This window comes from Botryllus schlosseri, chromosome 15, assembly GCF_051294905.1.
Source record: "Botryllus schlosseri isolate E-star chromosome 15, Bs_hap1, whole genome shotgun sequence".
Classification (NCBI taxonomy): domain Eukaryota; kingdom Metazoa; phylum Chordata; class Ascidiacea; order Stolidobranchia; family Styelidae; genus Botryllus; species Botryllus schlosseri.
The window spans coordinates 11,140,427-11,168,006 of NC_137250.1; the positions used below are offsets into that span (position 1 = coordinate 11,140,427).

The 27,580-nt window shown below is 42.0% G+C and overlaps 2 protein-coding genes across 5 annotated transcripts in view; one reads left to right on the forward strand and one right to left on the reverse strand.

Moving 5' to 3' along the window:
• Window positions 1–2,395: 2,395 nt before the first annotated feature.
• Window positions 2,396–11,130, reverse strand: LOC145457313 (uncharacterized). Of its 3 annotated transcripts, none has more exons than XM_080335510.1 (5): window positions 10,843–11,130; window positions 7,266–7,559; window positions 6,670–6,788; window positions 3,538–3,598; window positions 2,396–3,476 (listed from the first exon to the last, which is right to left on the reverse strand). In XM_080335510.1, the coding sequence occupies exons 1-5, from the start codon at window positions 10,932–10,934 to the stop codon at window positions 3,176–3,178; spliced, it is 867 nt and encodes a 288-aa protein (XP_080191636.1). In that variant the 5' UTR covers window positions 10,935–11,130; the 3' UTR covers window positions 2,396–3,175. The 3 variants fall into 3 exon arrangements, with proteins under 3 accessions (XP_080191636.1, XP_080191634.1, XP_080191635.1); XM_080335508.1 differs by having other exon boundaries at window positions 3,538–3,673; window positions 10,843–11,124; XM_080335509.1 differs by lacking the exon at window positions 10,843–11,130 and adding an exon at window positions 9,672–10,811 and having other exon boundaries at window positions 3,538–3,673.
• Window positions 11,131–20,698: 9,568 nt separating this feature from the next.
• The window catches only part of LOC145457660 (TATA-binding protein-associated factor 172-like), a 32,439-nt gene continuing 25,557 nt past the window's right edge, over window positions 20,699–27,580 (forward strand). For both annotated transcript variants that reach the window (XM_080335884.1, XM_080335885.1), the window contains exons 1-2: window positions 20,699–20,881; window positions 21,213–21,339. In XM_080335884.1, the coding sequence (XP_080192010.1) occupies window positions 20,859–20,881; window positions 21,213–21,339 (150 nt within the window). In that variant the 5' untranslated portion in view covers window positions 20,699–20,858. The remainder of the gene's footprint in view (window positions 20,882–21,212; window positions 21,340–27,580) is intronic.

Sequence of the window (27,580 nt, forward strand, 5' to 3'; positions counted from 1 at the left end):
GCTTACTGAAGCATTAGCAGTTTGAAGCGATCCCTAATTTTAAAAAGTTACAAATTCGTTTCCAATCATTTTGCATCGCGCGGACCCCCTGAAAATGCTTCGCAGACCCCCAAGGGTCCGCGGGACTAGACCTGCTGACCAATGCACGCAATGTGTATGTATACCATTTCAATTTAGTCATGATCGATTTTCTGTTGTTGCCTTGATCGTTTCCAAGTATACTGTTTTCGTTACCTTAGCCAATAAGTAACAGGCCCATCAAAGATTTTATGATGTGATGGCCTGATGATAAAGATGTGCCAACCCCTGATAATAATTTTGACAACGCACACAGCGCATGGAGTCGCATGTTGCCGAACGTGTGTCTCATATCATGAAAATGCCCTGTGCCAAATGCTAGCTATCCTATAAAATATTCGCAATCCCACAAACTACACAGTGCACATGCACTCTCCTATACTAAAGCATCCGAACGGTACATACGATTTTAGGTTGCCGTATAAATGTATTTTGTGGGGTTCCCAAAATCACGGTAAATCGCGCGGGGCGCGAAAAATATGTCTAGGATAATTAAAACCTGCCCCGCAAGACTCAGTATTATGTTGATTTATCAAATTTTTTTAGCTTTTTCATTGTGACAACTTATGTGCCATGTTTTGCAACAAACATGGCACATAAGTTGTCACAATGAAAAAGCTAAAAAAATTTGCAACAAACATGGTTATAATATGTCGGGTTCGTCGTATTATTTGGCGTGCCATGAAAAATCGTCGGGCTGGCAGGGGTTTGTCGACCCCTGGACTATGCGAACGCATCTATTCAATAGCCAGCGTAAATTAAAGGCATTTGAGTCTAATTCCTTTTATTACAATTTCATTGGCTTCTGTCGGTAATTGCAGGAAAATTTCATGAAAGCTTAGAGGGTACGATCGCTAAAAAGGTTAATACTGCTCTGTGATAAATCAATTAAAATGTGACCTGCTTATAAATGACGAACAATGTGATCGTTTTCCACTTTTAAAACCCCTTCTGAACTCTAGCAACTCGCTACTCCATCTGAATTCCAACTTGTGGAGAGCGATAAGCTCGCTTCGCGTTCTTGTGCCATTTGCAAGATCAGTCTAGTGCGATGTCTGTTTTTCTGCGGTTACGCAAAGGAACCGAATTGCCGCGATTAAATCGCTCCTCAAATTATTTGGTGTTCTAACCTTAGAAGATATGAGGAAGCTAGAAATTGCAAAGTTTATGTATCAGTTCCATTGCGGTCAATATATGTCCCTCAAATTTCAACGACTACTTCACCTCGGAGACAAAAGCGCACAAGTACAGCACACGCGCGTCAACGAAGAACAACTACCATATGATCAGGACTGAATACAAGAAAACGCACTGCTCTATCAAGTATGCCGGACCCCAATTGTGGAACAGCATCTCGCCGGCTATCCGACAGTCGTCGAGCATGTCCGCATTCAAGTCGAAATACAAGCAATTTCTTCTAAATGAATACTAGCCAGTCTTCAGGATTACCGGACCACGACCTCACGTCGACCTTGCCCTCCGCCACATGCCACCTCATTTTGTCGCTTGCGTCTTATATTCTCTGCATTAATTTTCATTCAGTGTGCATGCCTCTTCTTTACTTCGCCTAGGCCCTAGGCTAAGGTGGGTGTCTGATATTATAGGCTACTCCAAGTTGTTTCGACACCTTCCTATCTTTTCATTGTATCGCAGTCTTGTGATGTTTGATTGATTGATTGATTGATTAAATTGGCATCTCCGGATACGAATTGCAATGTCAAGCAGAACCGCGGTTTGAAAAATGTCTGGTTACTTGATACTCAGTGGTGGCTTTTGGGGTGGGCGAGGTGGGCGGTCGCCCCCCCCCCCCTGGTCGAAGGGGCCCCCCTATTCGGATTATGCGCTTTTTTTTAAGGATAATAACGAATAAACATGGAAATCCGTGTACCAAGCAAGAATATGATTCCGTACGGATCAGTCAATCATCATCAAATCTCTGCATTTGTTAGAAAAGTCCCGTATCCCGATGATGATCACGTCCCTGCATGCAGTAGAATTACTTAGTCTTGATGTAGTCTATCCTTAGACACATGCAATAATAGACATAGCCGAATCCAGCACCTGGCCAAACCTTAGCGCGGGAAAGGGGGGTCTGGGGGCCGGAGCCCCCCAGAAGTTACGATTTAATACTTATAGGGGGGCCCCCCGGTAAGTCTCGCCCAGCCCCCCCCCCCGTTCGTAAGGCCGCCACTGTAATGATACTACATCTGAATTTCAACTTGTGGAAAGCGATAAGCTCTCGATAAGCTTTGACTGACTCCAGCTATGTCGACCTGGCAATACACTCAACCACGACACACTATTAATTCACACTTCATTTTCGTGGCACTGTTCTTTATTAATGGATTGGAGTCGCACATGGCACGATGAACTTGCGGATTCGGAGATTAAATCCGGAACACTGAACTTGAATTTCAAATTCAGGTCTCTCTTCTCTATAACGATAAGCACCAGAAGTGGTCAAAGTAGTCACCGTCGCTACTCAAGTAGAAGTAGAAGTAACGTCGGAATTTCTACTCAAGTAGAAGTAAGAGTGGTGGTTCACAAGTAAGTAAGTAGGAATTCTACGCCTATTTTTGCCTAAAAACTGTCAAGTAGAAGTAGCAGTAGTCTAAAATCATAACTACTCAATAAGTAGTGAGAGTAGGCAAAATCTACTTCAAGTACTTCAAAAACTAAAATTAGAAATACTTATAGTTACTGACCACCTCTGATAAGCACTAATAGTTGCAACATATCAGCGAACGCAAATTGTCAAAAATTAGGAAATACACACTAAAAAAGATCTCACAGTTCGGCAGGATCATACGAATGCTGTCAGCTTAAAATTAAACTTTGGTATCGTATAATGTCAAATAATCTGAAACTCTAAAATATATTGATATAATATAGGCCTATATTTATAGTAAAATTAAAGGAAAGTGCATTGTCAAAAATAAAGCGCACGACGTTCACTATGTGGGTTGCGCGGGAGCGGTATAGCGTCAAGTCGATCGAATCTTACCCGTCCAACCCCAAGAACCAGGAAAGCGGGTTACTAACTTTGCAGCGTAAGCTCCGATAGCAGTTTAATTCATCATGTGCCAATGATGGGGAGTTACCTAATCTGTATTGGAGGATGATTTGCTTTTGTGAAGTGTAACCTATGTCTCAATTTCATACGCAACCAGTTTGTCGGAGGCATGCATTTCTTGGGCAGTTCCCTTGAGAACGGTCCTTGATTTGGTCCCAGTCCCTGCTTGTCAAAGTTTTTGTTATCATATGGCGAGAGTTGCCAAGTTAACTTTCGTTCGGTCTCGGACTTATCCGCGAACACTGCAGGGAAATGAGTGGCGGTGCCTTGATGGTCTTTTGGAGCTGCAATATCTTGACCTTCCTGCTTTTCTGCTTGATGAACCCTGTAAATGTTATGTATACGCCTATATATACACTCTTCAAAGAAATCATACAAACACTTACGACAGCATCATATTGATGTCAATCTCCGACTGTGGCGGTGTCCCAGGTTCTCCCACCTTTCCTGTTAAATTTTCCAAATTGGGGAAAACTGTGTTTTGGGCTTTCCAACCAGGAAAGAGAGTATCAAGCTTCAAGGCTGAACATGAACAGAATAGAAACGTAGGCTCAATAACATTTGATAGTTTTGATTATTAGATAGGGCTAAAACGCAGCAGCAGGACTGCGAGCTAGCTACAGAGGCTACATCACGTGACAGCCGATAAAATTGCAGTTCAGTATTTTTTCGGTACGGTATGGAGCCTGCTTAATGGAAGATGACCATTTTAACTCAAACGCGAAACTCGCTAGAATCTCACTAGATCTCGATTGATGACGTAGGCATAAACCAAACGAATTAAAAACACTTCAGCCGTGCTAGAATGCCGTTTGCCATTTAGCTGAATTATTTTCCTCAGGTCGGTCGATCGCTGCGAGATCAAGAAGAACGAGGAGGGTTGGTTCGATGATGTTCACAATAAGGTCATGAGGACAGTTTTGGAACCTCCCCAAATCAGCCTCGAATTTTGCATCGTGACGGAGTATGGTATTGTGACGCAACAACAGGGTCGAGTCAGTTTCTCAAAATACGGAAATGACACGACTCGGCTTGGACTCGAGTCATTGTATATGACTCGGACCGAGTCATATGACTCTAGTCTCATACGGCCAAGTCCGACATTTCATTGTAATTTCGAAGAATAATAAGTTGGTATTACGCCTATTGATACTGGTACTTGAAAATGCGACCAGAAAATGTTAAATTAGTATATTTTAGATGCGAACAGAGTTATAAGAAGTAGTTTTAACAAGATTTCAACTCAAAATTGAGCCGTCAATGCAATGACTTGGACTCGGACTCGAATCGTAATACCATGACTCGGACTCGATCCTCTGCTCGCTGACTTGGATCGACTCGGACTTGACTCGGCGGTGAATTAAGAATGACTCGAGTGAAAAACTGTAAAACTGAGATTGGCTTGTAACTCGGAGTGTTGTAACTTGGTTACATCCACAACCAGGGCCGTAACTGCCGCACCCCAAACCCCCCAATTGGGGGGGGGGGGGACCCGAGCTCGAAAGGTGGCCCCAAATTTTTTGGTGAATTAGCATAAATTATAGGTTTTTTTTAAACCTTATGCAACTTTTTCAAAAATTTTTCGCGCTGCGCACGATTTCAAGTTGTGAAATGGGCATATCGGCGTTGGCCATTACCGCGCCACGACGCACCAAGACATATACAGTATTAGGTCATGTATCACGCGACTCCAAGAAGCGAGCCAGAACGATCGGCAGCGAGAAACCTTGGCCGAAAAGGACTGCCCTTATGATGACCGAAAACTTCGTTATGTAGCCTATACGAAATACATACAGGTTTATTTGTTCATAGGCGCCTAAATGACTGGCGCCGAATGTTCCTGTCTTGGTAGTCTGAACCTCACAAGACAAATACCACCCCGCAGGGAAAAATTAGATGCCAGTGAAGAAAGACCAATTTGAAATCGTGTGATCTATTAGTTTAGTCCGTTTGGGCGATCCTATATTTTTTGATATAGCAGACAGGAGGTCACGAAGTAACATCATGTAACGAAGTCGTACCAATAACGAGTCCACCCGTCAGAAGATGTTTAATTATTATTTACGGGCTCTACAGTTTCAAAGACACCTCACTCGGATCTGCCGGTAAATCTGATTACATGAGTAGAGAAGACAAGAAATTGATAGCAATATATATGCAATTCCCGATCTTATTGACCGATTTTATCATGAATTATCAAACATTTTCGCGCTTGGCGCTGGCTAACTGAACAATACAGTATACAAATGTAATTTCGTGGCAAAAGCGAACAACGTGATTAGGAGGGGGTCGGTTTATATCACCCTATGGAAGCCCAAGACTCAAGTTTTTTGGGGGCCTGACGAAGTGCTGTTTCGTTCCTGCCAACGGGTATACACCCGGAGATGTAGCCTACAATTATTATTGGGGTCTACTTTTTCAAGCTCACCTTACTTAGCTCTACCGGTAAATTAGATTACGGAAGCAGAGAGAGGATAAAAATTGATAGCAATAATAAGCAATACCGATCATATTGACCGATTCAGTAACGGATTATGGAAATTTTTCGCCCTTCGCGCGATTAAGCAGGCAAAGCAAGTACACTAAGGGACACCCCATGAAGAAACAGAGTAGATCCAATGTAAACAGCGTATAGTCGGAGGGGGGTCTGGGGGGCGAAGCCCCCCAGAAGTCCGGTTTACCACCTTATGGGGGGACCCAAAACCAACGTTTTGGGGGGGCCTGACGAAGTGCTGTTACGGCCCTGTTCACAACCCTGTTCAAGTGCTTGACAATTTCGTCTGGAAGCAGGTGAGGAGCAGCGCAAACCGCAAGTGAATTGGTCATTGATGCGCAAGCGATTGAGCATTCACACTCTCTCTCTCTAGTGCGCTCTTACGCCTGAGCTGCACTGTGTTTTTTCCAGGCGGTATTGTTGGGTCACAAAACAAAACTCCGTTGCGATGCAACATTCGAGGCTGATTTTAGGGGGATGTACTACAACAACATATTTTGATTATTTCTACTATATTGCGTGATGTATCTACTGGAATTATTCATAGGTCCCTAACGTCGTTAAAATGAAGTTTTTTTTTTCATTTAATTTTTTAAATCTTTTTTCAGACTAAACTACTTCGTAAGGATAGACAGAACCAACTAGAAATGAAGATAAGTAGTACAATTCTAACATTTGAACAGCTTCTTGAAGGTACAGAACTTTAATATACTATTGAATAGCATATTCATATTGAAATAAACCCGAATATTTTCGGCTGATACTCGTCAGGGGTAATCGCCAGCAACTATAGTAGAGAATTCAAAAGAACATCTTATACATCAACAATCGTAACAATTCTAACATTCTGTGCAAAACACTGAATTTGCATACATGAGGGCACAAATTTGTTAAAATTAAGTTTTCAAGCTACAATAATGCCAAAATTTTGATTATTTTAGGTCGAAGACTTTCGTTTTGTAGGTTAAAAAAATCGTTCAAGTCGTTAGTCACGCAGAAAGCGTCCGCATGTTTGCTGATTTACCTGACGGCTGTACGATATCAAAATCTCCCGATTTTTGTGGACTTGTCTTCAGTTGCTTACGGCTGGCATCCGAGACCAGTTTATTGTAGCTACTGACGGACGTTAGGGGTATGGCGGTTCTGGAAAATGAAAATTTTGACACGATATAATTTCAATGCCGAATGCATATAGGCCTACATCCTACAACGGCAACCACGTCAAGGCCACGCCTATGCATCGTTAAGATCTGTATTATTGGTTATCTGCAATGCGCAACTTTATTAGCTAATGTTTTCGTTGCCTCCACAATATTTTCAATTTCATTTTCCTGTACCCCGGAATGAAGGCTATGAATACGGCGTGAATTTCAAATAGCGACATATGGTGGCAACAGAAAACTTGGAAATCTATAAATACATTACATATCAGATATCATTAGCGGTAATCCGGGTGGGGATTTCGAGTACCAACTACTAACCTATAACGATTATTACACGTCGCGTTTTCGTAAATCAATCATTTTAGTGAAATTTTCACCAGATCAAAGCACCACAAGATGGCGATCTTTCGGAAAGATACGACCTTACGCTGACACACAATAGCCGTCAATAGCCCACCTAGGAGGATCGTCTTTTCGCAAAAGAAAATGAGATTCGTTGAACGTTTCTTTGTATACATAAGGATGGCTCGGGGTGCTTCCAGCTAGTACGTTTTCGGGTAATTTCGGCAATCTATACGATATGGTTTGCGGTCGGCCGTCGCTGGATATTTTCGTCTCCCGATTGCGACTTGTTTGGTCGGCGGTTCTCCAGGCTCTCGGACCCCTGCGTGTCAGAATCACTTTAATTGGCGACCCTTCCGTCTTCGAGACTCGCGGCATCCTCTGCGACAGTGCTTGGTTTTGATTCCATCTGTCGTAATACGAGAGTTTTAGTCGGTCTGATGGTTTAATTTAGAAGTCACAATTCGACCGATATGCCCATCTCACGTGTTCATCGTCAGAAAACATGGTTCGGATATTAGCTGTAATTAGGGTTGCATTTAAAATAAATGTTGTTTCAAAACATTTTTTCAAACGTTTAATAATGTCACAATACCTTCGAAAAACATGTAGTATAAGCCTACGGACGATATATAGTCGACGTATACGATGTGGAGTGACTGAAACTCTCAAAATCGTCGTCAGCTCAGCATTTACGACACGTAGATATAGATAATTGGTGCTTAATGGGTGTTCTGATGATGACCGGCGACTATAACGATGTAGTCCCGGTTAAAGATATTTTTGGTCTGTCTATGACAGTAGTCGGGAGCCTTTTTGTCGAAGGAGCCATATTTACCCCATATTTTCTATTGACAATGTCAATCCACTGCGACGTCACAATTAAGGATTCGTGACGTCATGGCTATAAAAAGCATGTTTTAAACAACGGCCGTGTTTTAAACGTGCTTGTTTTAAATTGATTAGCTGTAGTCCTAATCGTAATCGCAATCGAGTACATTAAAGCAGTAATCGCCTGAAGCGTGACGCAGGAGGGGACTAGCACACAAGACCATCCAAACATCCGTATTCTTGATCGGTTATCAAATGTATTAGGACTGGCCAGTGGCCAAGGCATACCAGCAGAGAACGCTGTCAGCGTATCAAGACGCTTGAAATTGGAAATACATTGTGCATGCTGCAAGAGTGCATGATTGGACATTTGGACACGGCCTGTGAAAAATGCCAGATTCGTTATGTCCATCAAAATAACTACGCCATCGCATTGTCAATGAAGTTGACTTAAATCAGTGCTCGCCGACCTTTTTCAGTTCCCGACCCACTATGGACCACTCTTTCGATATTAACGTTTTAACCACTGCTCGTGGGGTCCAGTTTTTATGTTGTCAGGGTGTTCTAATTATCTGGTGGCGGCTAGCATGAACATTTTCTGGAATTCATGATTGAATTCGGTCGATGATATTGGCAATTGCATATATTACCATAATTTTATCTTGAAAATTAATATACATAATTATTTATAATTACATCTTCGGGCGGGCATGTTGATAGTTATTATTTGTCGCAAATTCCATGTCTTGGTGTGTTGTGGCGTGACATTGGCTGACACCGTAATGCCTATATTTATATAAATTATGGGTATTTTTAATTAGGGGGTGGTGTATCAATATTAAAATCAAGAAAGCTAATGACGTTAAATCGCCTCGTGCGCGAAGAAAATTGTAAAAAGTTGAATAACTCTCCAAATGAATACCCCAAAATTTATGTCGATTCATGAGATAATTTTAACACATCCCTTCGGTTTGGGCTGCAGCGTCTAACATATGATTAAAGAAGCATGAAAGTGGGCCGTGCTACCAGTCGGCAGATGCGGAATCATAATACAGAATATAGGCCTGTTGTAAATACCAATGACCATTATGGGCGAAGAACGTTATGAATATCACAACAAACGAGAAAGCGGGCATCCAATCAGCAAGTTCTCTTTTACATCGAACACAAATTGGTTGTGAGTAGCTTGCGTGGCGGCAATTCCTTGGTGATTATAACGACAAATCAGTATGGAGTGCTGCATTTGCCTATCAACGCTCGCAAAGCGTTTGGGGGAAGTAATAGATCCCAAGTCTCAGGCATACAAAATACGCACTGTCCGATTTCACTCTCCAATCAAATGACTGTCACGAAGACCTGGTTCACGAATTATCGTGAGCACAGCAGGGACGTGTCGCAATATAATTTAGAGCCGAACGCGTAGGCTATTTGCTCGTCTAATATCGAGAGGATAAGCGTTTGGAACATTCGGCAAATGTAATAAGAAACTTTAACATATAGAAATTCTTCGCGACCACCGGTTGGGAAGCACTAATTCTAATATTACTGGTGAATCATGAAGTTACTTAATTTCGAATATATGTTCTCGATTAATATTCAATAATTGTCGAAAAATGAACGAATATGTTCTCAATTAATATGCAATAATTGTCGAAAAATGAATTTAGCGTTAAGTAACATGCAGCCATACCTGATACTTGAAGGCGTTTGGAAAGAAGTCATATTCAAAGCTTGCAAGAATATTTTATTGCTGAAGTCGTTATAACGAGCAAAAGCTTAGTTTTCCTATTTATTAATTGTGCTATGCAAAATTGTCTACGGAAATCGCAACAACCTGTCTAGTAGCCACTGCACAAATTTCTCAAACATCCCGAATCTACAAAGAGATATGTAAATATTTTATCATATCACGTGAACTATAAACAAAAATAATATTTGCCTTTCGCCGAGAAGAATAACTCGAACTCTTGAAATTAGTCACAGCAAAATTAAAATATATGACGAGCTAAACCAGACATTTGTAATGGTACTTGCAGTTGCTACAATAAACAATTATCTTTTGCTGATACATTTTCACCTTTGCCAATATTTCTCACAACTGAATATCGATACTGATATTTATCGATTTGATCTGTCACTATAGCCCACTACTCTAAATATACATCCCATTCTAATAATTCAATATACTAATCTAACATTTCTAACCGACTACTGGCAGATGAGTATGGATCCAAACCGAAATCGATCATATAATATTAGTGCGTATTCTTATGTCAGCCAAGGATATCAAATTTCAATGGTGTTTAGCGCAAAGCACGTCGACTAATGTTCTTCGTGTAATACAAGAGTCTTTGATTACATTACCGAGCTTTCAGTTGTTTAGGCGCAATGATTTTTCACAAAGAAGAGAGTCATTTCCCGCCCATCAAATGATAACAACAGCTATCATCAATAGCGACCTTCTGAAACTACCATCTATATATGTAGGCTGAGTAGGCATACCCTTCCGAGAGCTGGGTGTAAATAGTTTCAAATCATGCTCGATGACATCGATATGATTGTTAGCACATGGATGCATGAAACCTACTCAACATTATACCGATCGCAAAAGCGATTGATTTATATTAGGGATGGACGGATGAAATCATTTTCCCAGCTGTGTGATAGCCTACATTGCACTCGAATTCAATTCGAGTATTCGGCTTCTGTTGGTGTATTGTTCTCTGCGCCAACGACAGCTGGGTATCATTTATCGTTGGAAGCGATACTTTTTGTTTCATCACTTTTGTCATCATTCGGCGCGCCTTTTCGTGCTTCACGAGGTAAAACCATTTATGATGAATGTATGGCCTGTATCTTACCGTAGTAAAAAGAGTGACTTTTCCAGATTTTTGCGATAACACCGCCATTCCGTATCTGGGCTGGTCCACGGTTTTCTGGTAGTAGATAGCATTATTTCATCCAGACATTCTTCTGCGAATCTGTTTGCTAAACTAGGCGTAAATACATAAAATCTTTTTCAATTGCCTCGACGAGCCACGCTATACTCTATAATCAAACACACTAGCCACGGTTTCAAACATCTGAGTTTTACAACCCTTCATTTCATGAAGAATATATTCTGTTATAATCCGTATCAACTGCTTTATGGTTGGAACGCCACCAGGTATAAACTTTTATGTATATATGTTTTACACGATTCAGTTGTAATACAATGAATCTCGGGTCATACTAAGGATATCACCTTGCTATTATAGAATGCGCGTAATATCTCGAGACTATAGCGGTTTACATGATTATTGGGTCATGTTTTCATTCAGTCTTAACCGAGCGTCTCTCAAAATTTGTTAGGTCCGCGAAGACTACACCAATCACTTCGAATTAAAATAAATTAAGTGGCATAATATGTTTCAATGTTTCATGCTTTCAGACAAAGACTGAAACAAGGAATCACATACACAGCTGTGTATCTCGTTCCCACAGCGCTTTACCGAATGGTGAAATTCGTCAGCATAATTTCAAATATATACTAGAGCAGGGGTGTCAAACATGCAACAGGCGTTAAACTAGGGTAAGCATACGTCCTCATTTAGGAGGATTTGTCCTCCGAGGACGCCTAAATGTCCTCCTTTTTGGCATTTCGTCCTCCTTTGTAACTTCTACAGCTAAGATAATGGACAGATTTGAGTGAAAATGGGCATAAATGACGCCAAATAGCTAATACGAACGTTTGAGCGGGAAATTCGTGGTTCGATCGAAAGTGACGACCTTTTTTTAATCAACTCACCAAATTTTTCAGCAAAAATAGCGAAATAAGCTGTTTTTAGTCTTGATCAGCTAACTTATCTAATTTGGTAAAAGTGACCTTCTTTCCCGATTCCAAAATATGGTAACCGTAGGTAAAACCCGATCAGACGCCAAACATGCAGCCCGCGGGCCGGATTCGAAAATATTAATTTAATTCTGCTCGTGGTCCTGGAGCCAGGGCAGTGGAGTCGGTAAATTTTACCACCGACTACAACTCCGACTCCGCACATTTTCAATGGACCGAATCCGACTCCGACTGCTGGGTCTTCAGACATACCGACTCCGACTCCGGTTCCGACTCCGACTCTTGAGTCTTTATAAATACCGACTCCGACTCCAACCCTGACTCAAACAGTATTACCAATTTACTTCGAAAATTATATGCCACAATGACGGTTAAATGACTATCATATAACCATTAAACATATGCAAACATATGATTAACGATGGCATGCAAATTTGTTTCATTGTGGCACAGCTCGAATTATTCACTATGCATGAACGATTGCCTTTCTAAATTTCCTTCCTTTTTTCATATTTTATCAGTTTTCATAACATGGACTCTCTAATAACCTAATATGTATATATCATTCGAACACGACATACATACGACATACTGTATAATTAAAATGTAGATAAAACAATCGAAGTGTTGCTCTTGTGTATGAGTCAGCAACTAATACAGAGATGCATCTTTCGCATTACACACTGTACTGATTACAAGAACACATACTCTCACTACTAATAGACATCGGTCATAAACGAAATTTAGGAAGTAGTCAAATAGCATATGTCTATAGTCATCATGCACTTAGTCAAGTATTCAAGGACTAGGACTTGCAGTCTTTCTTAATCATTTGTTCGACCCAAGCATCTAAGCTACGCTACAAATACTTTAAAGTTTGTTGAGTGGGAAGGAGCGTTTGGTTATATTTACATCAATTTTACAACCAGACGATATATTTGCTCTGTCACAATGTCATGGTATAATTCCAAAAATTGCATCCGGTCCTGATCCGGCAGTCGGGCAAAAATGTGAATTCGGACCCGGTTCTGTTTGAGAAAAACGTGCCGGATTCCTGTCCCGTGAAAATCAAAAATCCTGATCCTGTACATCTCTACTGGGACATATCATATCTGCACACTGAATGGGCCCAGACTCCATGCAGATATGCCCAATTGCCCATGGAGCTGATACCTACGCAATTTGTATTCAGACATGTTTCCGAACCGATATATGTGCATGAAGCAGGTTCAATCATGATCGGGACCGGATATAAACGCAGGAAAGGAGGCCAGACATGTTTCAGACCTGATATCTGCGCCCAGAGATGGTCCGGACCTGACGATATCTGGCCTCTATAGACACATTGCAAACATTGCGTAGCCCGAGATGGCATTGATGTGCGCGATGTGATGTTAATATCTGCGATATCTCAGTCTATTCACGGCGATATATACGACATGTATCAATAAAATGCAGTGTTGGGATCAAGTCACTACCTTCGAGTCACGAGTCATTGCACATTTTGACTCGAGTCAAGTCAAGTCACGAGTCAAGTCACAATTCAAGTCAAGTTGCCTTTTTGAAGTATGAGGCATGATTACGTCATTGCATTTTGCTATCTGTCTAAAATACAGACTGAGTGGTCATTGATTCTGAACAAATGAGCGAATATAAGTTAAATATAAACGCAATAAGGCGATGTATCGCTCACATAGACGTAGAACTGCTAAACGACGTAAGTAATTGCACAGCCTCAGTTTATAGTTGCTAGCCAAAATAGAGAACAGAGAAACGAATTGACAAGATGCAATACATTATCCATTTACAAATTGATATGATACAATTCAAGCCTACGCTAATGGTTGAGGACTATATCAACTCTATTTGAATTCAATTTGGTTAAGGAAAGAACAGAGAACAGAAATAGACATTTTGCTATTAAATTACTTTACTGTATTAGTTTACGACAACGTAATCTGTAAGTTTCGATCACTCCGTCTGCGGTCAATTTATGTGTGAGAGAACGATGGAGGTTCATTAAAGCGCACGATCACTGAAAGATTGGTCACTCTCACGGGTTACACCAGCATTTAGCGAACAGTCCGACCATATGCAAGATACAGGGATTTTTATCGACACCGATTACTTGATGACTTGAAATTGATTCGTGAATTTTGCTCCGAGTCACGAGTCAATCCACATTTTTGATGTGCCGAGTCATGTCAAGTCAAGTCATTTTAGCAAAGTGACTCGAGTCAAGCCAAGTCCTACAAAAAAGGTGACTTGAGTCTGACTCGAGTCAAGTCATGACTCGAGTCATCCCAACACTAATAAAATGTCAGTAGATCAATTTATCAACATCCACACGACTATATAACTGCCAGATTGTAATAGAGACAAGTGTACCTGTTTGATGCGGGTGTGACCTTCAAGGTCGTATCGATCATTCTTATTTGATGCCGAATACTGTGCATGCATATTGTCCGTACCACCACCATTGCCGTCTGTTTATTATGTATTTTGGTTGGATGAAAAAAATAAAGACTCTTTTTCTCTCTCTCTCTCACGAGTGATATCTGCGCCACCCGCGATATTACGTTTATCGTAGTACATCTACAGAACCCGAAATCATGATCCAGCTCTCCAGCCGTCCAGCAGCTGGATTCCAGCTTAGCCTCAGGTCTCAGCTCAGTCAGTTTCAGTTACAGGCCAGCTGTATAGAGTACAGTGGTCGCTGGGCGGTTCCGATAGGGCAGAACGTAGGACCAGAGTGAAGTTATCACACAAAATTCTATCACACAAATCGAAGGGTACCCACTAAATCTGACATGTAACAACATGAACGGTGGTATCATCATGATGATGGAACAATGGCGTATCCGGATAGCATATCCGGATTTGGACACTGACATATGATAGAACGTAGATAGAACTCTGTCCATACCAAATTTTATGTAGATCCGTCGCCAAAAACGTGTCCAAAATAGATAACCATGAATTAGCGCTTGTAATATTTCAACCAAATACGCGAGAAGCTCTCGTGTTTCGATGAGCGCAGTTCCGGAATCCAAAATTTGTGGTAAATGTCGACGATATCCCTAGACGAAGCTTGTATACCACCTTAATCGTGCCAAATTTTAAAGCTGTAGCAAATGTCTTAAGGGTCATAACCACCGCCGACTTCTAGGAAAAATTACCACATTTTGGCCAATCGCGTCTATGAGAATTGCCACCAAATCGCAAAAAACTCTCGTGTTTCGATGACCGCAGTTCCGGAAAACAACATTTGTAGTAAATGTCCACGATATCTCTAGACGAAGCTTGTATACCACCTTAATCGTGCCAAATTTTAAAACTGTAGCAAATGTCTTAAGGGTCATAAACACCGCCGACTTCTGGAAAAAATTACCACATTTTGGCGAATCGCGGCTATGAGAGAATTGCCGCGAAATCGCAAAAACCTCTCGTGTTTTGATGAGCGCAGTTCCGGAAGCCAACATTTGTAGTAAATGTCCACGATATCCCTAGACGAACCTTGTATACCACCTTAATCGTGCCAAATATTAAAGCCGTAGCAAATGTCTTAAGGGTCATAAACACCGCCGACTTCTGGAAAATATTACCACATTTTGGCGAATCGCGGCTATGAGAATTGCCACGAAATCGCAAAAACCTCTCGTGTTTTGATGAGCGCATTTCCGAAAGCCAACATTTGTAGTAAATGTCCACGATATCCCTAGACGAAGCTTGTATACAACCTTAATCGTGCCAAATATTAAAGCCGTAGCAAATGTCTTAAGGGTCATAAACACCGCCGACTTCTGGAAAAAATTACCACAATTTGGCGAATCGCGTCTATGAGAATTGCCACCAAATCGCAAAAAACTCTCGTGTTTCGATGAGCGCAGTTCCGGAAAACAACATTTGTAGTAAATGTCCACGATATCTCTAGACGAAGCTTGTATACCACCTTAATCGTGCCAAATTTTAAAACTGTAGCAAATGTCTTAAGGGTCATAAACACCGCCGACTTCTGGAAAAAATTACCACATTTTGGCGAATCGCGGCTATGAGAGAATTGCCGCGAAATCGCAAAAACCTCTCGTGTTTTGATGAGCGCAGTTCCGGAAAACAACATTTGTAGTAAATGTCCACGATATCCCTAGACGAAGCTTGTATACAACCTTAATCGGGCCAAATATTAAAGCCGTAGCAAATGTCTTAAGGGTCATAAACACCGCCGACTTCTGGAAAAAATTACCACATTTTGGCGAATCGCGGCTATGAGAGAATTGCCGCGAAATCGCAGAAACCTCTCGTGTTTTGATGAGCGCAGTTCCGGAATCCAAAATTTGTGGTAAATGTCGACGATATCCCTATACGAAGCTTGTATACCACCTTAATCGTGCCAAATTTTAAAGCTGTAGCAAATGTCTTAAGGGTCATAACCACCGCCGACTTCTCGGAAAAATTACCACATTTTGGCCAATCGCGTCTATGAGAATTGCCACCAAATCGCAAAAAACTCTCGTGTTTCGATGAGCGCAGTTCCGGAAAACAACATTTGTAGTAAATGTCCACGATATCTCTAGACGAAGCTTGTATACCACCTTAATCGTGCCAAATTTTAAAACTGTAGCAAATGTCTTAAGGGTCATAAACACCGCCGACTTCTGGAAAAAATTACCACATTTTGGCGAATCGCGGCTATGAGAGAATTGCCGCGAAATCGCAAAAACCTCTCGTGTTTTCATGAGCGCAGTTCCGGAAAACAACATTTGTAGTAAATGTCCACGATATCCCTAGACGAAGCTTGTATACAACCTTAATCGTGCCAAATATTAAAGCCGTAGCAAATGTCTTAAGGGTCATAATGTCCACGATATCCCTAGACGAAGCTTGTATACAACCTTAATCGTGCCAAATATTAAAGCCGTAGCAAATGTCTTAAGGGTCATAAACACCGCCGACTTCTGGAAAAAATTACCACATTTTGGCGAATCGCGTCTATGACAATTGCCACCAAATCGCAAAAACCTCTCGTGTTTTGATGAGCGCAGTTCCGGAAGCCAACATTTGTAGTAAATGTCCACGATATCCCTAGACGAAGCTTGTATACAACCTTAATCGTGCCAAATATTAAAGCCGTAGCAAATGTCTTAAGGGTCATAAACACCGCCGACTTCTAGAAAAATTTACCACATTTTGGCGAATCGCGTCTATGACAATTGCCACCAAATTGCAAAAAACTCTCGCGTTTCGATGAGCGCAGTTCCAGAAAACAACATTTGTAGTAAATGTCCCTAAAACCTGTAAAATTACTATAATATTAAGAATTGCAAGACATGCGGCTCCAAAACCAACCTATCTAAAGCCGACCGCGAGCGCAAATCACAGGACCACGATTCCTAACGTCTAGTACAAATCCATACAACTTCTGCTCCCACTACTCAATCGACAACCTACATCATTAGCAAGCAAATCAACTTTCAGTTTTGTCTTGGTTCCATTTTACTAAACTCCGTACTCATACTTCATACTAAACTTAAAACAGTTACATAAAAGAGGATTCAGCAATTCATGACATGCCGTGACATTGGCAGCCGGCAGCTACGTGCTTTCCATTTTGCCAATATGGAATCGGTGTCTCGTGCACATCGAAGATTCTATACACACAGGTGTGACGCTGAAAACCGTCGTGGTACAACAAATATATTACGCTAAACGTACCGAGATTCCAACCCGGTTATTTGGGCTATGAGGACAATCTACTGTAATATCGGCTGTACTGGCACAGCTTCAGTGATGGTGAAATATCTCAAACTTTATAGGGAAAACGCCTCATCAATTGCACCCCGCAGGGTACTTCAAAAACTGTACACTGTATACAGACGCCAGACTTAGTCATAATTTTCATTTATTTTTGACCCGAAGGTCTTTCATTCAAACCTACAAGGTGCAAGACAAGAATATTGCATCTTCATTACCAGTCATATGCATTTCCTGGTTCACCACTATACTCGCTAATACGCCTAATACCGGTATACCGCTCAACTAACAGTAAACTGTAAGCCATTCGACCTCACATTGGTGTAACTGGGTTCGGAAACATCTAAAATCTATTCCTACAGCTTAGAAAGTCTGCTAATTTACGGAAAGATAGCAAATTGTGCACCTACGTCTTCAACATGAACCAATTTACAGGCAACCAGTCGCGAGAAACAGGAGACCACAATCAGCGACCACCAAGCCAAAGCACTGAACTACATTTTAAACAACCTCTCGCGGTTGTTTACTTTTCGATCAAATTCGGCGCGAGTGAACGCTCATTGACGTTTCGGTGTTGGTGCTTTGGAAATATCTCCTGAACCCCTGTTTGAGCTCCAGTTTGGGTTCAAAACATGTTGGTGCATACGGCCCTTTATAACCAAGACTGTCAAGAACTAGAAAGACTGTTGCTGTCGTGCAGCAGAACTGCGAGATCAAATTACTATACATAGCTGCCGAATACGTTACTAAAGATATTCACTTGAAGTTCTGTTTCCTAATGAAAGTATACGACTACTAGGTGATTCTGTTCAAAGAAGTATTTACAAAGACATGAATAACACTACTAGGTGAATCGGTACAACGGAGTATTTACAAAGACATGGTGTGATAAATAACACGGTGAATAACACACTACTAGGTGATTTGGTGCAAAGAGTCAACAAAACTGCAAAATATTACTCGGAGATGTAAAGGGAGACTGCCGTATGTTTATATTCACTGATATGATACATTGTGTTACTTCACAGCAGTAATGGAGATGATGAGTAACAAGATCCTTACGGGTTATATCGCCAATTCATGTCTCAGAAAGCAATAAACGTCTGTGTCTTCGTATAATGCCTTGTGAGATTTCGTTATTGCACTGCAATGTCATATCCAGGATGGAGGATAGCGAAAGGTCATGTTTACATCGGGTGGGTCTGGAGATAGTAGGATTCCTGGCGCGATGGCTACATCAGTATTTCTTTGTCATGTAGTCTGACTCCTTCGTGCGAAAACTAGTTCATTTCTTTCACTGGTAACGGCTCTTCGGTAGGCCTACAGCAGTAATTTCAATCTGAACAGCAAGGTAAATAGCGATGTGAGAGCTCGCGATTTTCTGGCGATCCGTCAATATGTCGTAATGTTTTCTGTAAGTGGTCGTTGTTTTGGACCCTTGAGACATTCGCTACAGCTTTAATATTTGGCACGATTAAGGTTCTATACATGCTTCGTCTAGGGATATAAGGGACATTTACTACAAATGTTGTTTTCTGGAACTGCGCTCATCGAAACGCGAGAGTTTTTTGCAATTTGGTGGCAACTGAGACGCGATTCGCCAAAATGTGGTAATTTTTTCCAGAAGTCGGCGGTGTTTATGACCCTTAAGACATTTGCTACGGCTTTAATATTTGGCACGATTAAGGTGGTATACAAGCTTCGTCTAGGGATATCGTGGACATTTACTACAAATGTTGGCTTCCGGAACTACGCTCATCGAAACACGTGAGGTTTTGCGATTTCGTGGCAATTCTCATAGACGCGATTCGCCAAAATGTGGTAATTTTTTCCAGAAGTCGGCGGTGTTTATGACGCTTAAGACATTTGCTACGGCTTTAATATTTGGCACGATTAAGGTTGTATACAAGCTTCGTCTAGGGATATCGTGGACATTTACTACAAATGTTGGCTTCCGGAACTACGCTCATCGAAACACGTGAGGTTTTGCGATTTCGTGGCAATTCTCATATACGCGATTCGCCAAAATGTGGTAATATTTTCCAGAAGTCGGCGGTGTTTATGACCCTTAAGACATTTGCTACGGCTTTAATATTTGGCACGATTAAGGTTGTATACAAGCTTCGTCTAGGGATATCGTGGACATTTACTACAAATGTTGGCTTCCGGAACTGCGCTCATCAAAACACGAGAGGTTTTTGCGATTTGGTGGCAATTCTCATGGCCGCGATTCGCCAAAATGTGGTAATTTTTTCCAGAAGTCGGCGGTGTTTATGACCCTTAAGACATTTGCTACGGCTTTAATGTTTGGTACGATTAAGGTGGTATACAAGGTTCGTCTAGGGATATCGTGGACATTTACTACAAATGTTGGCTTCCGGAACTGCGCTCATCAAAACACGAGAGGTTTTTGCGATTTCGCGGCAATTCTCTCATAGCCGCGATTCGCCAAAATGTGGTAATTTTTTCCAGAAGTCGGCGGTGTTTATGACCCTTAAGGCATTTGCTACAGTTTTAAAATTTGGCACGATTAAGGTGGTATACAAGCTTCGTCTAGGGATATCGTCGACATTTACTACAAATGTTGGATTCCGGAACTGCGCTCATCGAAACACGAGAGCTTCTCGCGTATTTGGTTGAAATATTACAAGCGCTAATTCATGGTTATCTATTTTGGACACGTTTTTGGCGACGGATCTACATAAAATTTGGTATGGACAGAGTTCTATCTACGTTCTATCATATGTCCGTGTCTAAATCGGGATATGCTATCCGGATACGCCATTGTTCCATCATCATTATGATACCACCGTTCATGTTGTTACATGTCAGATTTAGTGGGTACCCTTCGATTTGTGTGATAGAATTTTGTGTGATAACTTCACTCTGGTGAACGTAGGAGGCAGGGTCCAAAATATTTAGTCAGTGGCGTAGTTACTGGTTGAATTTTACTAGCAGCGTGAATAGAGCCTTAGTGGCGTGACGAGTTGTCGCTTGCCATAAGTAGGACCGTAGTAGCGTAGGACCGACCTGTTCTGTCAATAGCATTCGTACTTGTTGTTTCAGTAGGTGGTCTTGCTTCCGCAACCTTCTATTGGCCTAGTGCGGGTCTGGATTCAACCTTTATGCATTATCCAATCTCTAAATATCTGGTAATTATCGTTTCAAGGTATAGTAGATGCATAGGCTTGGCTCTCTTCTGTATCTTCCTTCATACACTGCTCATATAATTTATGGATATATCTCAAGAAGAAATATTCAATGATTTGAAGGTATCTGGCGCAAGAGATCTCGATGGCTTCTGACATGTCATACAGGTAATTTCGGTTCCTGTACATTTCTGACGTGTATTTAAATTAACTCCCGCGCACGCCGTTGGTGCAATTTCTGACAAGTGACAACAATGGTAGGCCTAGTTTTTTTGTATGCTGTGAGATTTCCAGACTCTAACAGCTGTTTGTTAAAAGAATGGTTCACTAATTTTATATCTGATTACATCGATATCACTATATTTATTCCAAAACTAACATCTAATCAAGAGATTTGATGTTGTGCAGAGTAGGGAGGATATGAATAGTTTCATAATAAAAATTTTTAGACTGATCAATGCTGTTTTTTACCAATATTGATAACACAAATTGTTTTCAGTCGTCTGGACCAGTTGCTTACATTGCTTGAAAATGGAACCACGGAAGCAACAAGGTTTGGTGCCGCAAGGCAAATTGGGATGCTTCACAGAAGGTTTCCTCAGAATTTGGATCAAGTACTTGATAAGGTATTTGCCTGAGATCACAAAACCATCTTATGCTTCATTTGAGCTATCACGAATCATCTAATATGTAATTGACTATTGGATTGATCGCAAGGATTATTAAGTCACGGTAAAATGTATTTACACCAGAGTGAGTTTGTGGAAAAGAGACTGTATGATAAATTTCTATGACAGTGGTTTGCATCGTGTCGGTCACAACTTTGTGGGTTTGTGGCTAAGGTATTTTTTTAGTAATAACATTACCAAATTTAGAGATAGGGCCATTTTCGAGGAAGGTTGGTTCGATTGGTTTGAAATAAGGACAGATTTGTTTGAAATGAGGAGAGTCTCATGTTTGAAATAAGGATAGTCATGTCAGAAATAAGGATAGTCATGTTTGAAATGAGGATAGTCGCTATATTCACTATAAAGTCAGTTACAGTACCAGGCACGACTTCCCAGTGGTAACCCAGTCCGAACACATCCCAGACATGATGTACGAACACGCCCCAGACACAATGTCCGATTGGCAGCACAGGCCGAACACACCCCAGACATGATGTTCAAACACGCGCCAGACACGATGTACCAGTGTCAATACAGGCCCAACACGCCCAAGACACCATGTATGAAGGGCAACACAGACCGAACACGCCCCAGACACCATGTCCGAGTGTCAACTCAGATCCGAAACCAACCCAGACACCATGCTTGAATGGCCGAACATGCCCCAGACACCATGTCCGAATGGCAACACAGGCCGAACACACCCCAGATATGATGTCCAAACACACCCCAGACACGATGTCCGAGTATCAACACAGGCCGAACACGCCCAAGACACCATGTCCGAATGGCAACACGGACCGAACACGCCCCAGACACGATGTCCGATTGGCAGCAAAGGCCGAACACACCACAGACATGATGTCCAAACACGTCCCAGACACGAAGTCCGATTGGCAGCACAGGCCGAACACACCCCAGAAATGATGTTCAAACACGCGCCAGACACGATGTACGAGTGTCGATACAGGCCTAACACGCCCAAGACACCATGTCTGAATGACAACACAGACCGAACACGCCCCAGACACCATGTCTTAGTGTCAACTCAGATCCGAAAACCACCCAGACACCGTGTTTGAATGGCCGAACATGCCCCAGACACGATGTCCGATTGGCAGCACAGGCCGAACACACCCCAGACATGATGTCCAAACACGCCCCAGACACGATGTCCAGGTATCAAGACAGGCCGAACACGCCCAAGACACCATGTCCGAATGGCAACACAGGCCGAACACACCCCAGACATGATGTCCGATTGGAAGCACAGGCCGAACACACCCCTGACATAATGTCCAAACACGCGCAAGCCACGATGTCCGAGTGTCAATACTGGCCTAACACGCCCAAGACACCATGTGTGAATGGCAACACAGACCGAGCACGCCCCAGACACAATGTCCGAGTGTCAACTCTGTCCGAACACAACCCAGATACCATGTTTGAATGGCCGAACACGGCCCAGACACGATGTGCGATTGGCAACACAGTCCCAACACCCCCCAGACACGATGTTAATAAGGTTAGTCATGTTTGAAATAAGGTCAGTCTCGTGTTTGAAATAAGGATAGTCATGTTAGAAATAAGGATAGTCATGTTTGATATAAGGATAGTCATGTTTGAAATAAGGTTAGTCTCATGTTTGAAATGAGGATAGTCATGTTAGAAATGAGGATAGTCATGTTTGAAATAAGGATAGTTGCTATATATTCACTATGAGGTTAGTTGTAGTACCATCAGGCACGATTTCCCAGTCCGAACACATCCCAAATCCAGTCCGAACACATCCCAGACATGATGTCCAAACTCGCCGCAGACCAGGGTTGTAACCAAGTCACATGGTTCCAAGTCACGAGTCAATCATACTTTTGTGATTTTGACTCGAGTCGAGTCGAGTCATTTTCAATTCATCACAGACTCGAGTCCGAGTCCAAGTCACCGTTTAAAGGGTCAAGTCCGAGTCATGGTGTTATGACTCGAGTCGAGTCCAAGTCACAGATTTGAAGTCATGTTCAACTCATGTTTTCAATCCTGCTTGGGTGATATTGAATTCCTTGTTTGCGAAACATGTTCATTTTGTCCCTATCAGAGTCTTGGCACGTGTTTATTTAGGCAGATAACGGACAGGTCTTGGCTAGGGCTGGGCATAGTGGTTCGAGTACTCGAATCTAAATCGAGTGTTTATTTTGATGATTTGAGTCGAGTAGTAGAAGACGATTTTTTCGAGTACTGAAATTATATGCTCCTCGCAACTGAAATTAATTTGCTAACGAAAATTATTGGTTTGATACTATTTACCACTTTTGAAGCCTTGAAACCTTGATTGGCCGTGTCGCAACATAAGAGACATAGTACAAAGCTGCGAACGTTACTGGAAATAACACATTTCCGAAGTCACGATCATCCCACAACATTGTCAAGAAGTGTAATGAAATCGGTATGGACGAAAAAATACCGAAAAATCGTTAATGTGACGGATAACAGGCATTATGTTCTTCGTGTTGGCATAAAAGGGGCATATTTGAACTTTGACATAGTACATTCTGTTGTGACGCCATAATGAGTGATACTCAAATACTCGACTCGACTCGAAACATTTTACGTGATTCAGAATCGAATCACTTAGATACTCGATTTTGCCCAGCCCTAGTCCTGGCCTCATTTACCGATGCAAAATATGACTTTATTAATCTAAGAACTTAAAATCAAATATCTCTCTTGTCAGTCTGATACATCACCAATACAAGTATTCAGTTTTTATTATGAGCACATCGACGATAGCTCACGAATATCTGATAGAGAACCAACGAATTCACGTCTACATACTATCTGATAGAGAACCAACAAATTCACGTCAAGATACTAGTTGATAGAGAATCAATAGATGCATGTTTATGTAGGTAGAGGTATTTACAACAGGCCAGCATGCTGTAAAAGCGTGCATGCAACTATGTGCATTGTGCAGTGACAACAGAACAGATACCTTTTGATTATACTAAAGGTTTTCCTAATTTCATTACAGACTACATCGCAGTTACAGCATTGGATAAATAATTGTACAATGGGGCTGTTCAAAAACATTTTTTTCAAATTTTCCGGCTACTTCTTAAAATTGCTAGATTGCCTAAAAAATCAAATTTGGCTCAATTCCAACCAGTAGAAAGCAATGCTATGAAAGAAAATTTTAGACTAATTACAAATAGAGATTTTCGAATTTTACCGGCTATCTCATGATATTGTTACATTGTGTAAAAATATGATTCATAGCAAATTTGACTCAATTCCAACTAGAAAAGGTGAAGTTATTAGAGTAGAATGTTTTGGTTATGAAAAAATAGTCGGCTTACTACTATGTAATTATATTATATGAAAGAATTTCTCACTAAAATACTCCATTTATTTTCAAATCCAAAATATTCTCCTCTCACATCATTGATTCCACTTTTTTCAAATTAAGCCAGATTCAGTGTTCCTTTTATGCAACATGACAATTTTATCAAGTAACCACCCAGTAAAATAAAAAAGAAGTTATTTTAGAACAGCCATATTGTACAAACATCACACAACATTAGCCATTCATCATTATACTCACGTGCACAATGCACATACCTAACAAAACGTCAAATGGACGAGGGGCATTGTGTGTTTTCACAGACAGCAGATCAAATCAATGAGTTACACCTCAAAAATACTAATGTGGAAAGGAGATCCTCAGATATGTTAAAGCGGCATAGCCGTAGAATGAATCCACATCTACTGAATACACGTTCCACAAGTGCACTAGATGCAGGAATTGACAAGCATTTTTGAACCACACTGAAGAGCATTGAATACTCATTCTTTCTAGTCGCCCAAAAATGCAAAGAATCATCGCCTTCAAATCTACACATGAGCATCTGAGTCATTTCATTGGCTCTAATTTAACTTTGCTTCAGTTGTTTGCCTGTATAATTGAAAAGTCTTGAGTACTTTAATTGCGGAGGATCTATATTACCTCTTCATCACTGGACGATTTTGTACAATGCATTATTGCTACTATGTATCATTTTCTGTTGTTTTTACAGTGGCATATCTGATATCAGACAAGTGCAACGAAAGCAGTATTGACAAATAGCGATGTCGACAGAATTCGTCGGATGCGTTGATCTAGCCATTACGATTCGCAAATTTCTTCATCTTCAAGTCATATAAAATAAGCCGAGTCAATGACTTGGGTCGAGTCATGCGTAATGACTCGAGTACAAGTCGAGTCAATCCAAATATTGACTCGAGTCGAGTCATTTTCCCATTTCAAGAAAATGACTCGAGTCAAGTCGAGTCATAAAAAAATCGTGACTCGAGTCTGACTCGAGTCGAGTCATGACTCTAGTCATTACAACCCTGCCGCAGACACAATGTCCGATGGTCAACTCAGTCCGAACACAACCCAGACACCATGTTTGAATGGCCGATCTCGACCCAGACATGATATCCGAACACGCGCCAGACACGACGACTGAGTATCAACACAGGCCGAACACGCCTAAGACAGCATGTCCGAATGACAACACAGACCGAACACGCCCCAGACACAATGTCTGATTGGCAAAACAGGCCGAACACACCCCGGACATGATGTCCGAACACGCTCCAGACACGATGTCCGAGTGTCAACACAGGCCTAACACGCCCAAGACACCATGTCTGAATGGCAACACAGACCGAACACGCCCCAGACACGATGTGCGAGTGTCAACTCAGTCCGAACACAACTTAGACACCATGTTTGAATGGCCAAACACGCCCCAGACACGATGTCCGATTGGCAGCACAGGCCGAACACACCCCAGACATGCTGTCCAAACACGCCTCATACACGAAGTCCGAGTATCAACAAAGGCCGAACACGCCCAAGACACCATGTCCGAATGAATAATTGACCAGGATAATGAGAATTTTATCGAGCGATCATTCGGAACAATGCCGATTTTCAGATTTCAGACTTGGACGGCTATATTTCTGGGTGGTTCCGTTGACCTGCCAGCTTTAAAATTGTATTTCCGGAATAGCTTTCGATCAAGGTCGGTATTGTTAAATTGGGGTTTCAAAGTTAATGTATGAGTTCGGCCAATACTAATGTCCCTTGCATTTATTGCGGGTCGCCTGTGTTTGCCGCTGGGCTCATTTGACAAGGACCGTATTTCAAACATGACCAACCTTGTTAACATCGTGTCTGGGGGGGGGGGGGGTGTTGGGACTGTGTTGCCAATCGCACATCGTGACTGGGACGTGTTCGGCATGTGCTGCCATTCAGACATTATGTCTGGGGCGTGTCGGCCTGTGTTGACACTCGGACATCGTGTCTGCGGCGAGTTCGGACATCATGTCTGGGGCGTGTTCAGCCTGTGCTATTGCCATTCAAACATGGTGTCTGGGGCGTGTTCGGCCTGTGTTGCCAATCGGACATCGTGTCGGGGACGTGTTTGGACATCATGTCTGGGGTGTGTTCGGCCAGTGCTGCCAATAGGACATCGTGTCTGGGGCGTGTTCGGCCATTCAAACATGGTGTCTGGGTTGTTTTCGGATCTGAGTTGACTCTAGGACGTCGTGTCTGGGGAGTGTTCGGTCTGTGTTGCCATTCAGAATAGTGTCTTGGGCGTGTTAGGCCTGTAATGACACTCGTACATCGTGTCTGGCGCGTGTTTGAACATCATGTCTGGGGTGTGTTCGGCCTGTGCTGCCAATCGGTCATTGTGTCTTGGGCGTGTTTGGACATCATGTCTAGGGTGTGTTCGGCCTGTGTTGCCAATAATCGGACATCGTGTCTGGGGCGTGTTCGGTCCGTGTTGCCATTCGGACATGGTGTCTTGGGCGTGTTTGGACATAATGTCTGGGGTATGTTCGACCTGTGTTGCCATTCGGACATGGTGTCTTGGGCGTTTTCGGCCTGTGTTGATACCCGGACATCGTGTCTGGGGCGTGTTTGGACATCATGTCTGGGGTGTGTTCGGCCTGTGCTGCCAGTCGGACATCTTGTCTGGGGCATGTTTGGCCATTCAAACATGGTGTCTGGGTTGTTTTCGGATCTGAGTTAACACTAGGACATCGTGTCTGGGGCCTGTTCGGTCTGTGTTGCCATTCTGACATGGTGTCTTGGGCGTGTTAGGCCTGTATTGACACTCGTACATCGTGTCTTGCACGTGTTCGGACATCATGT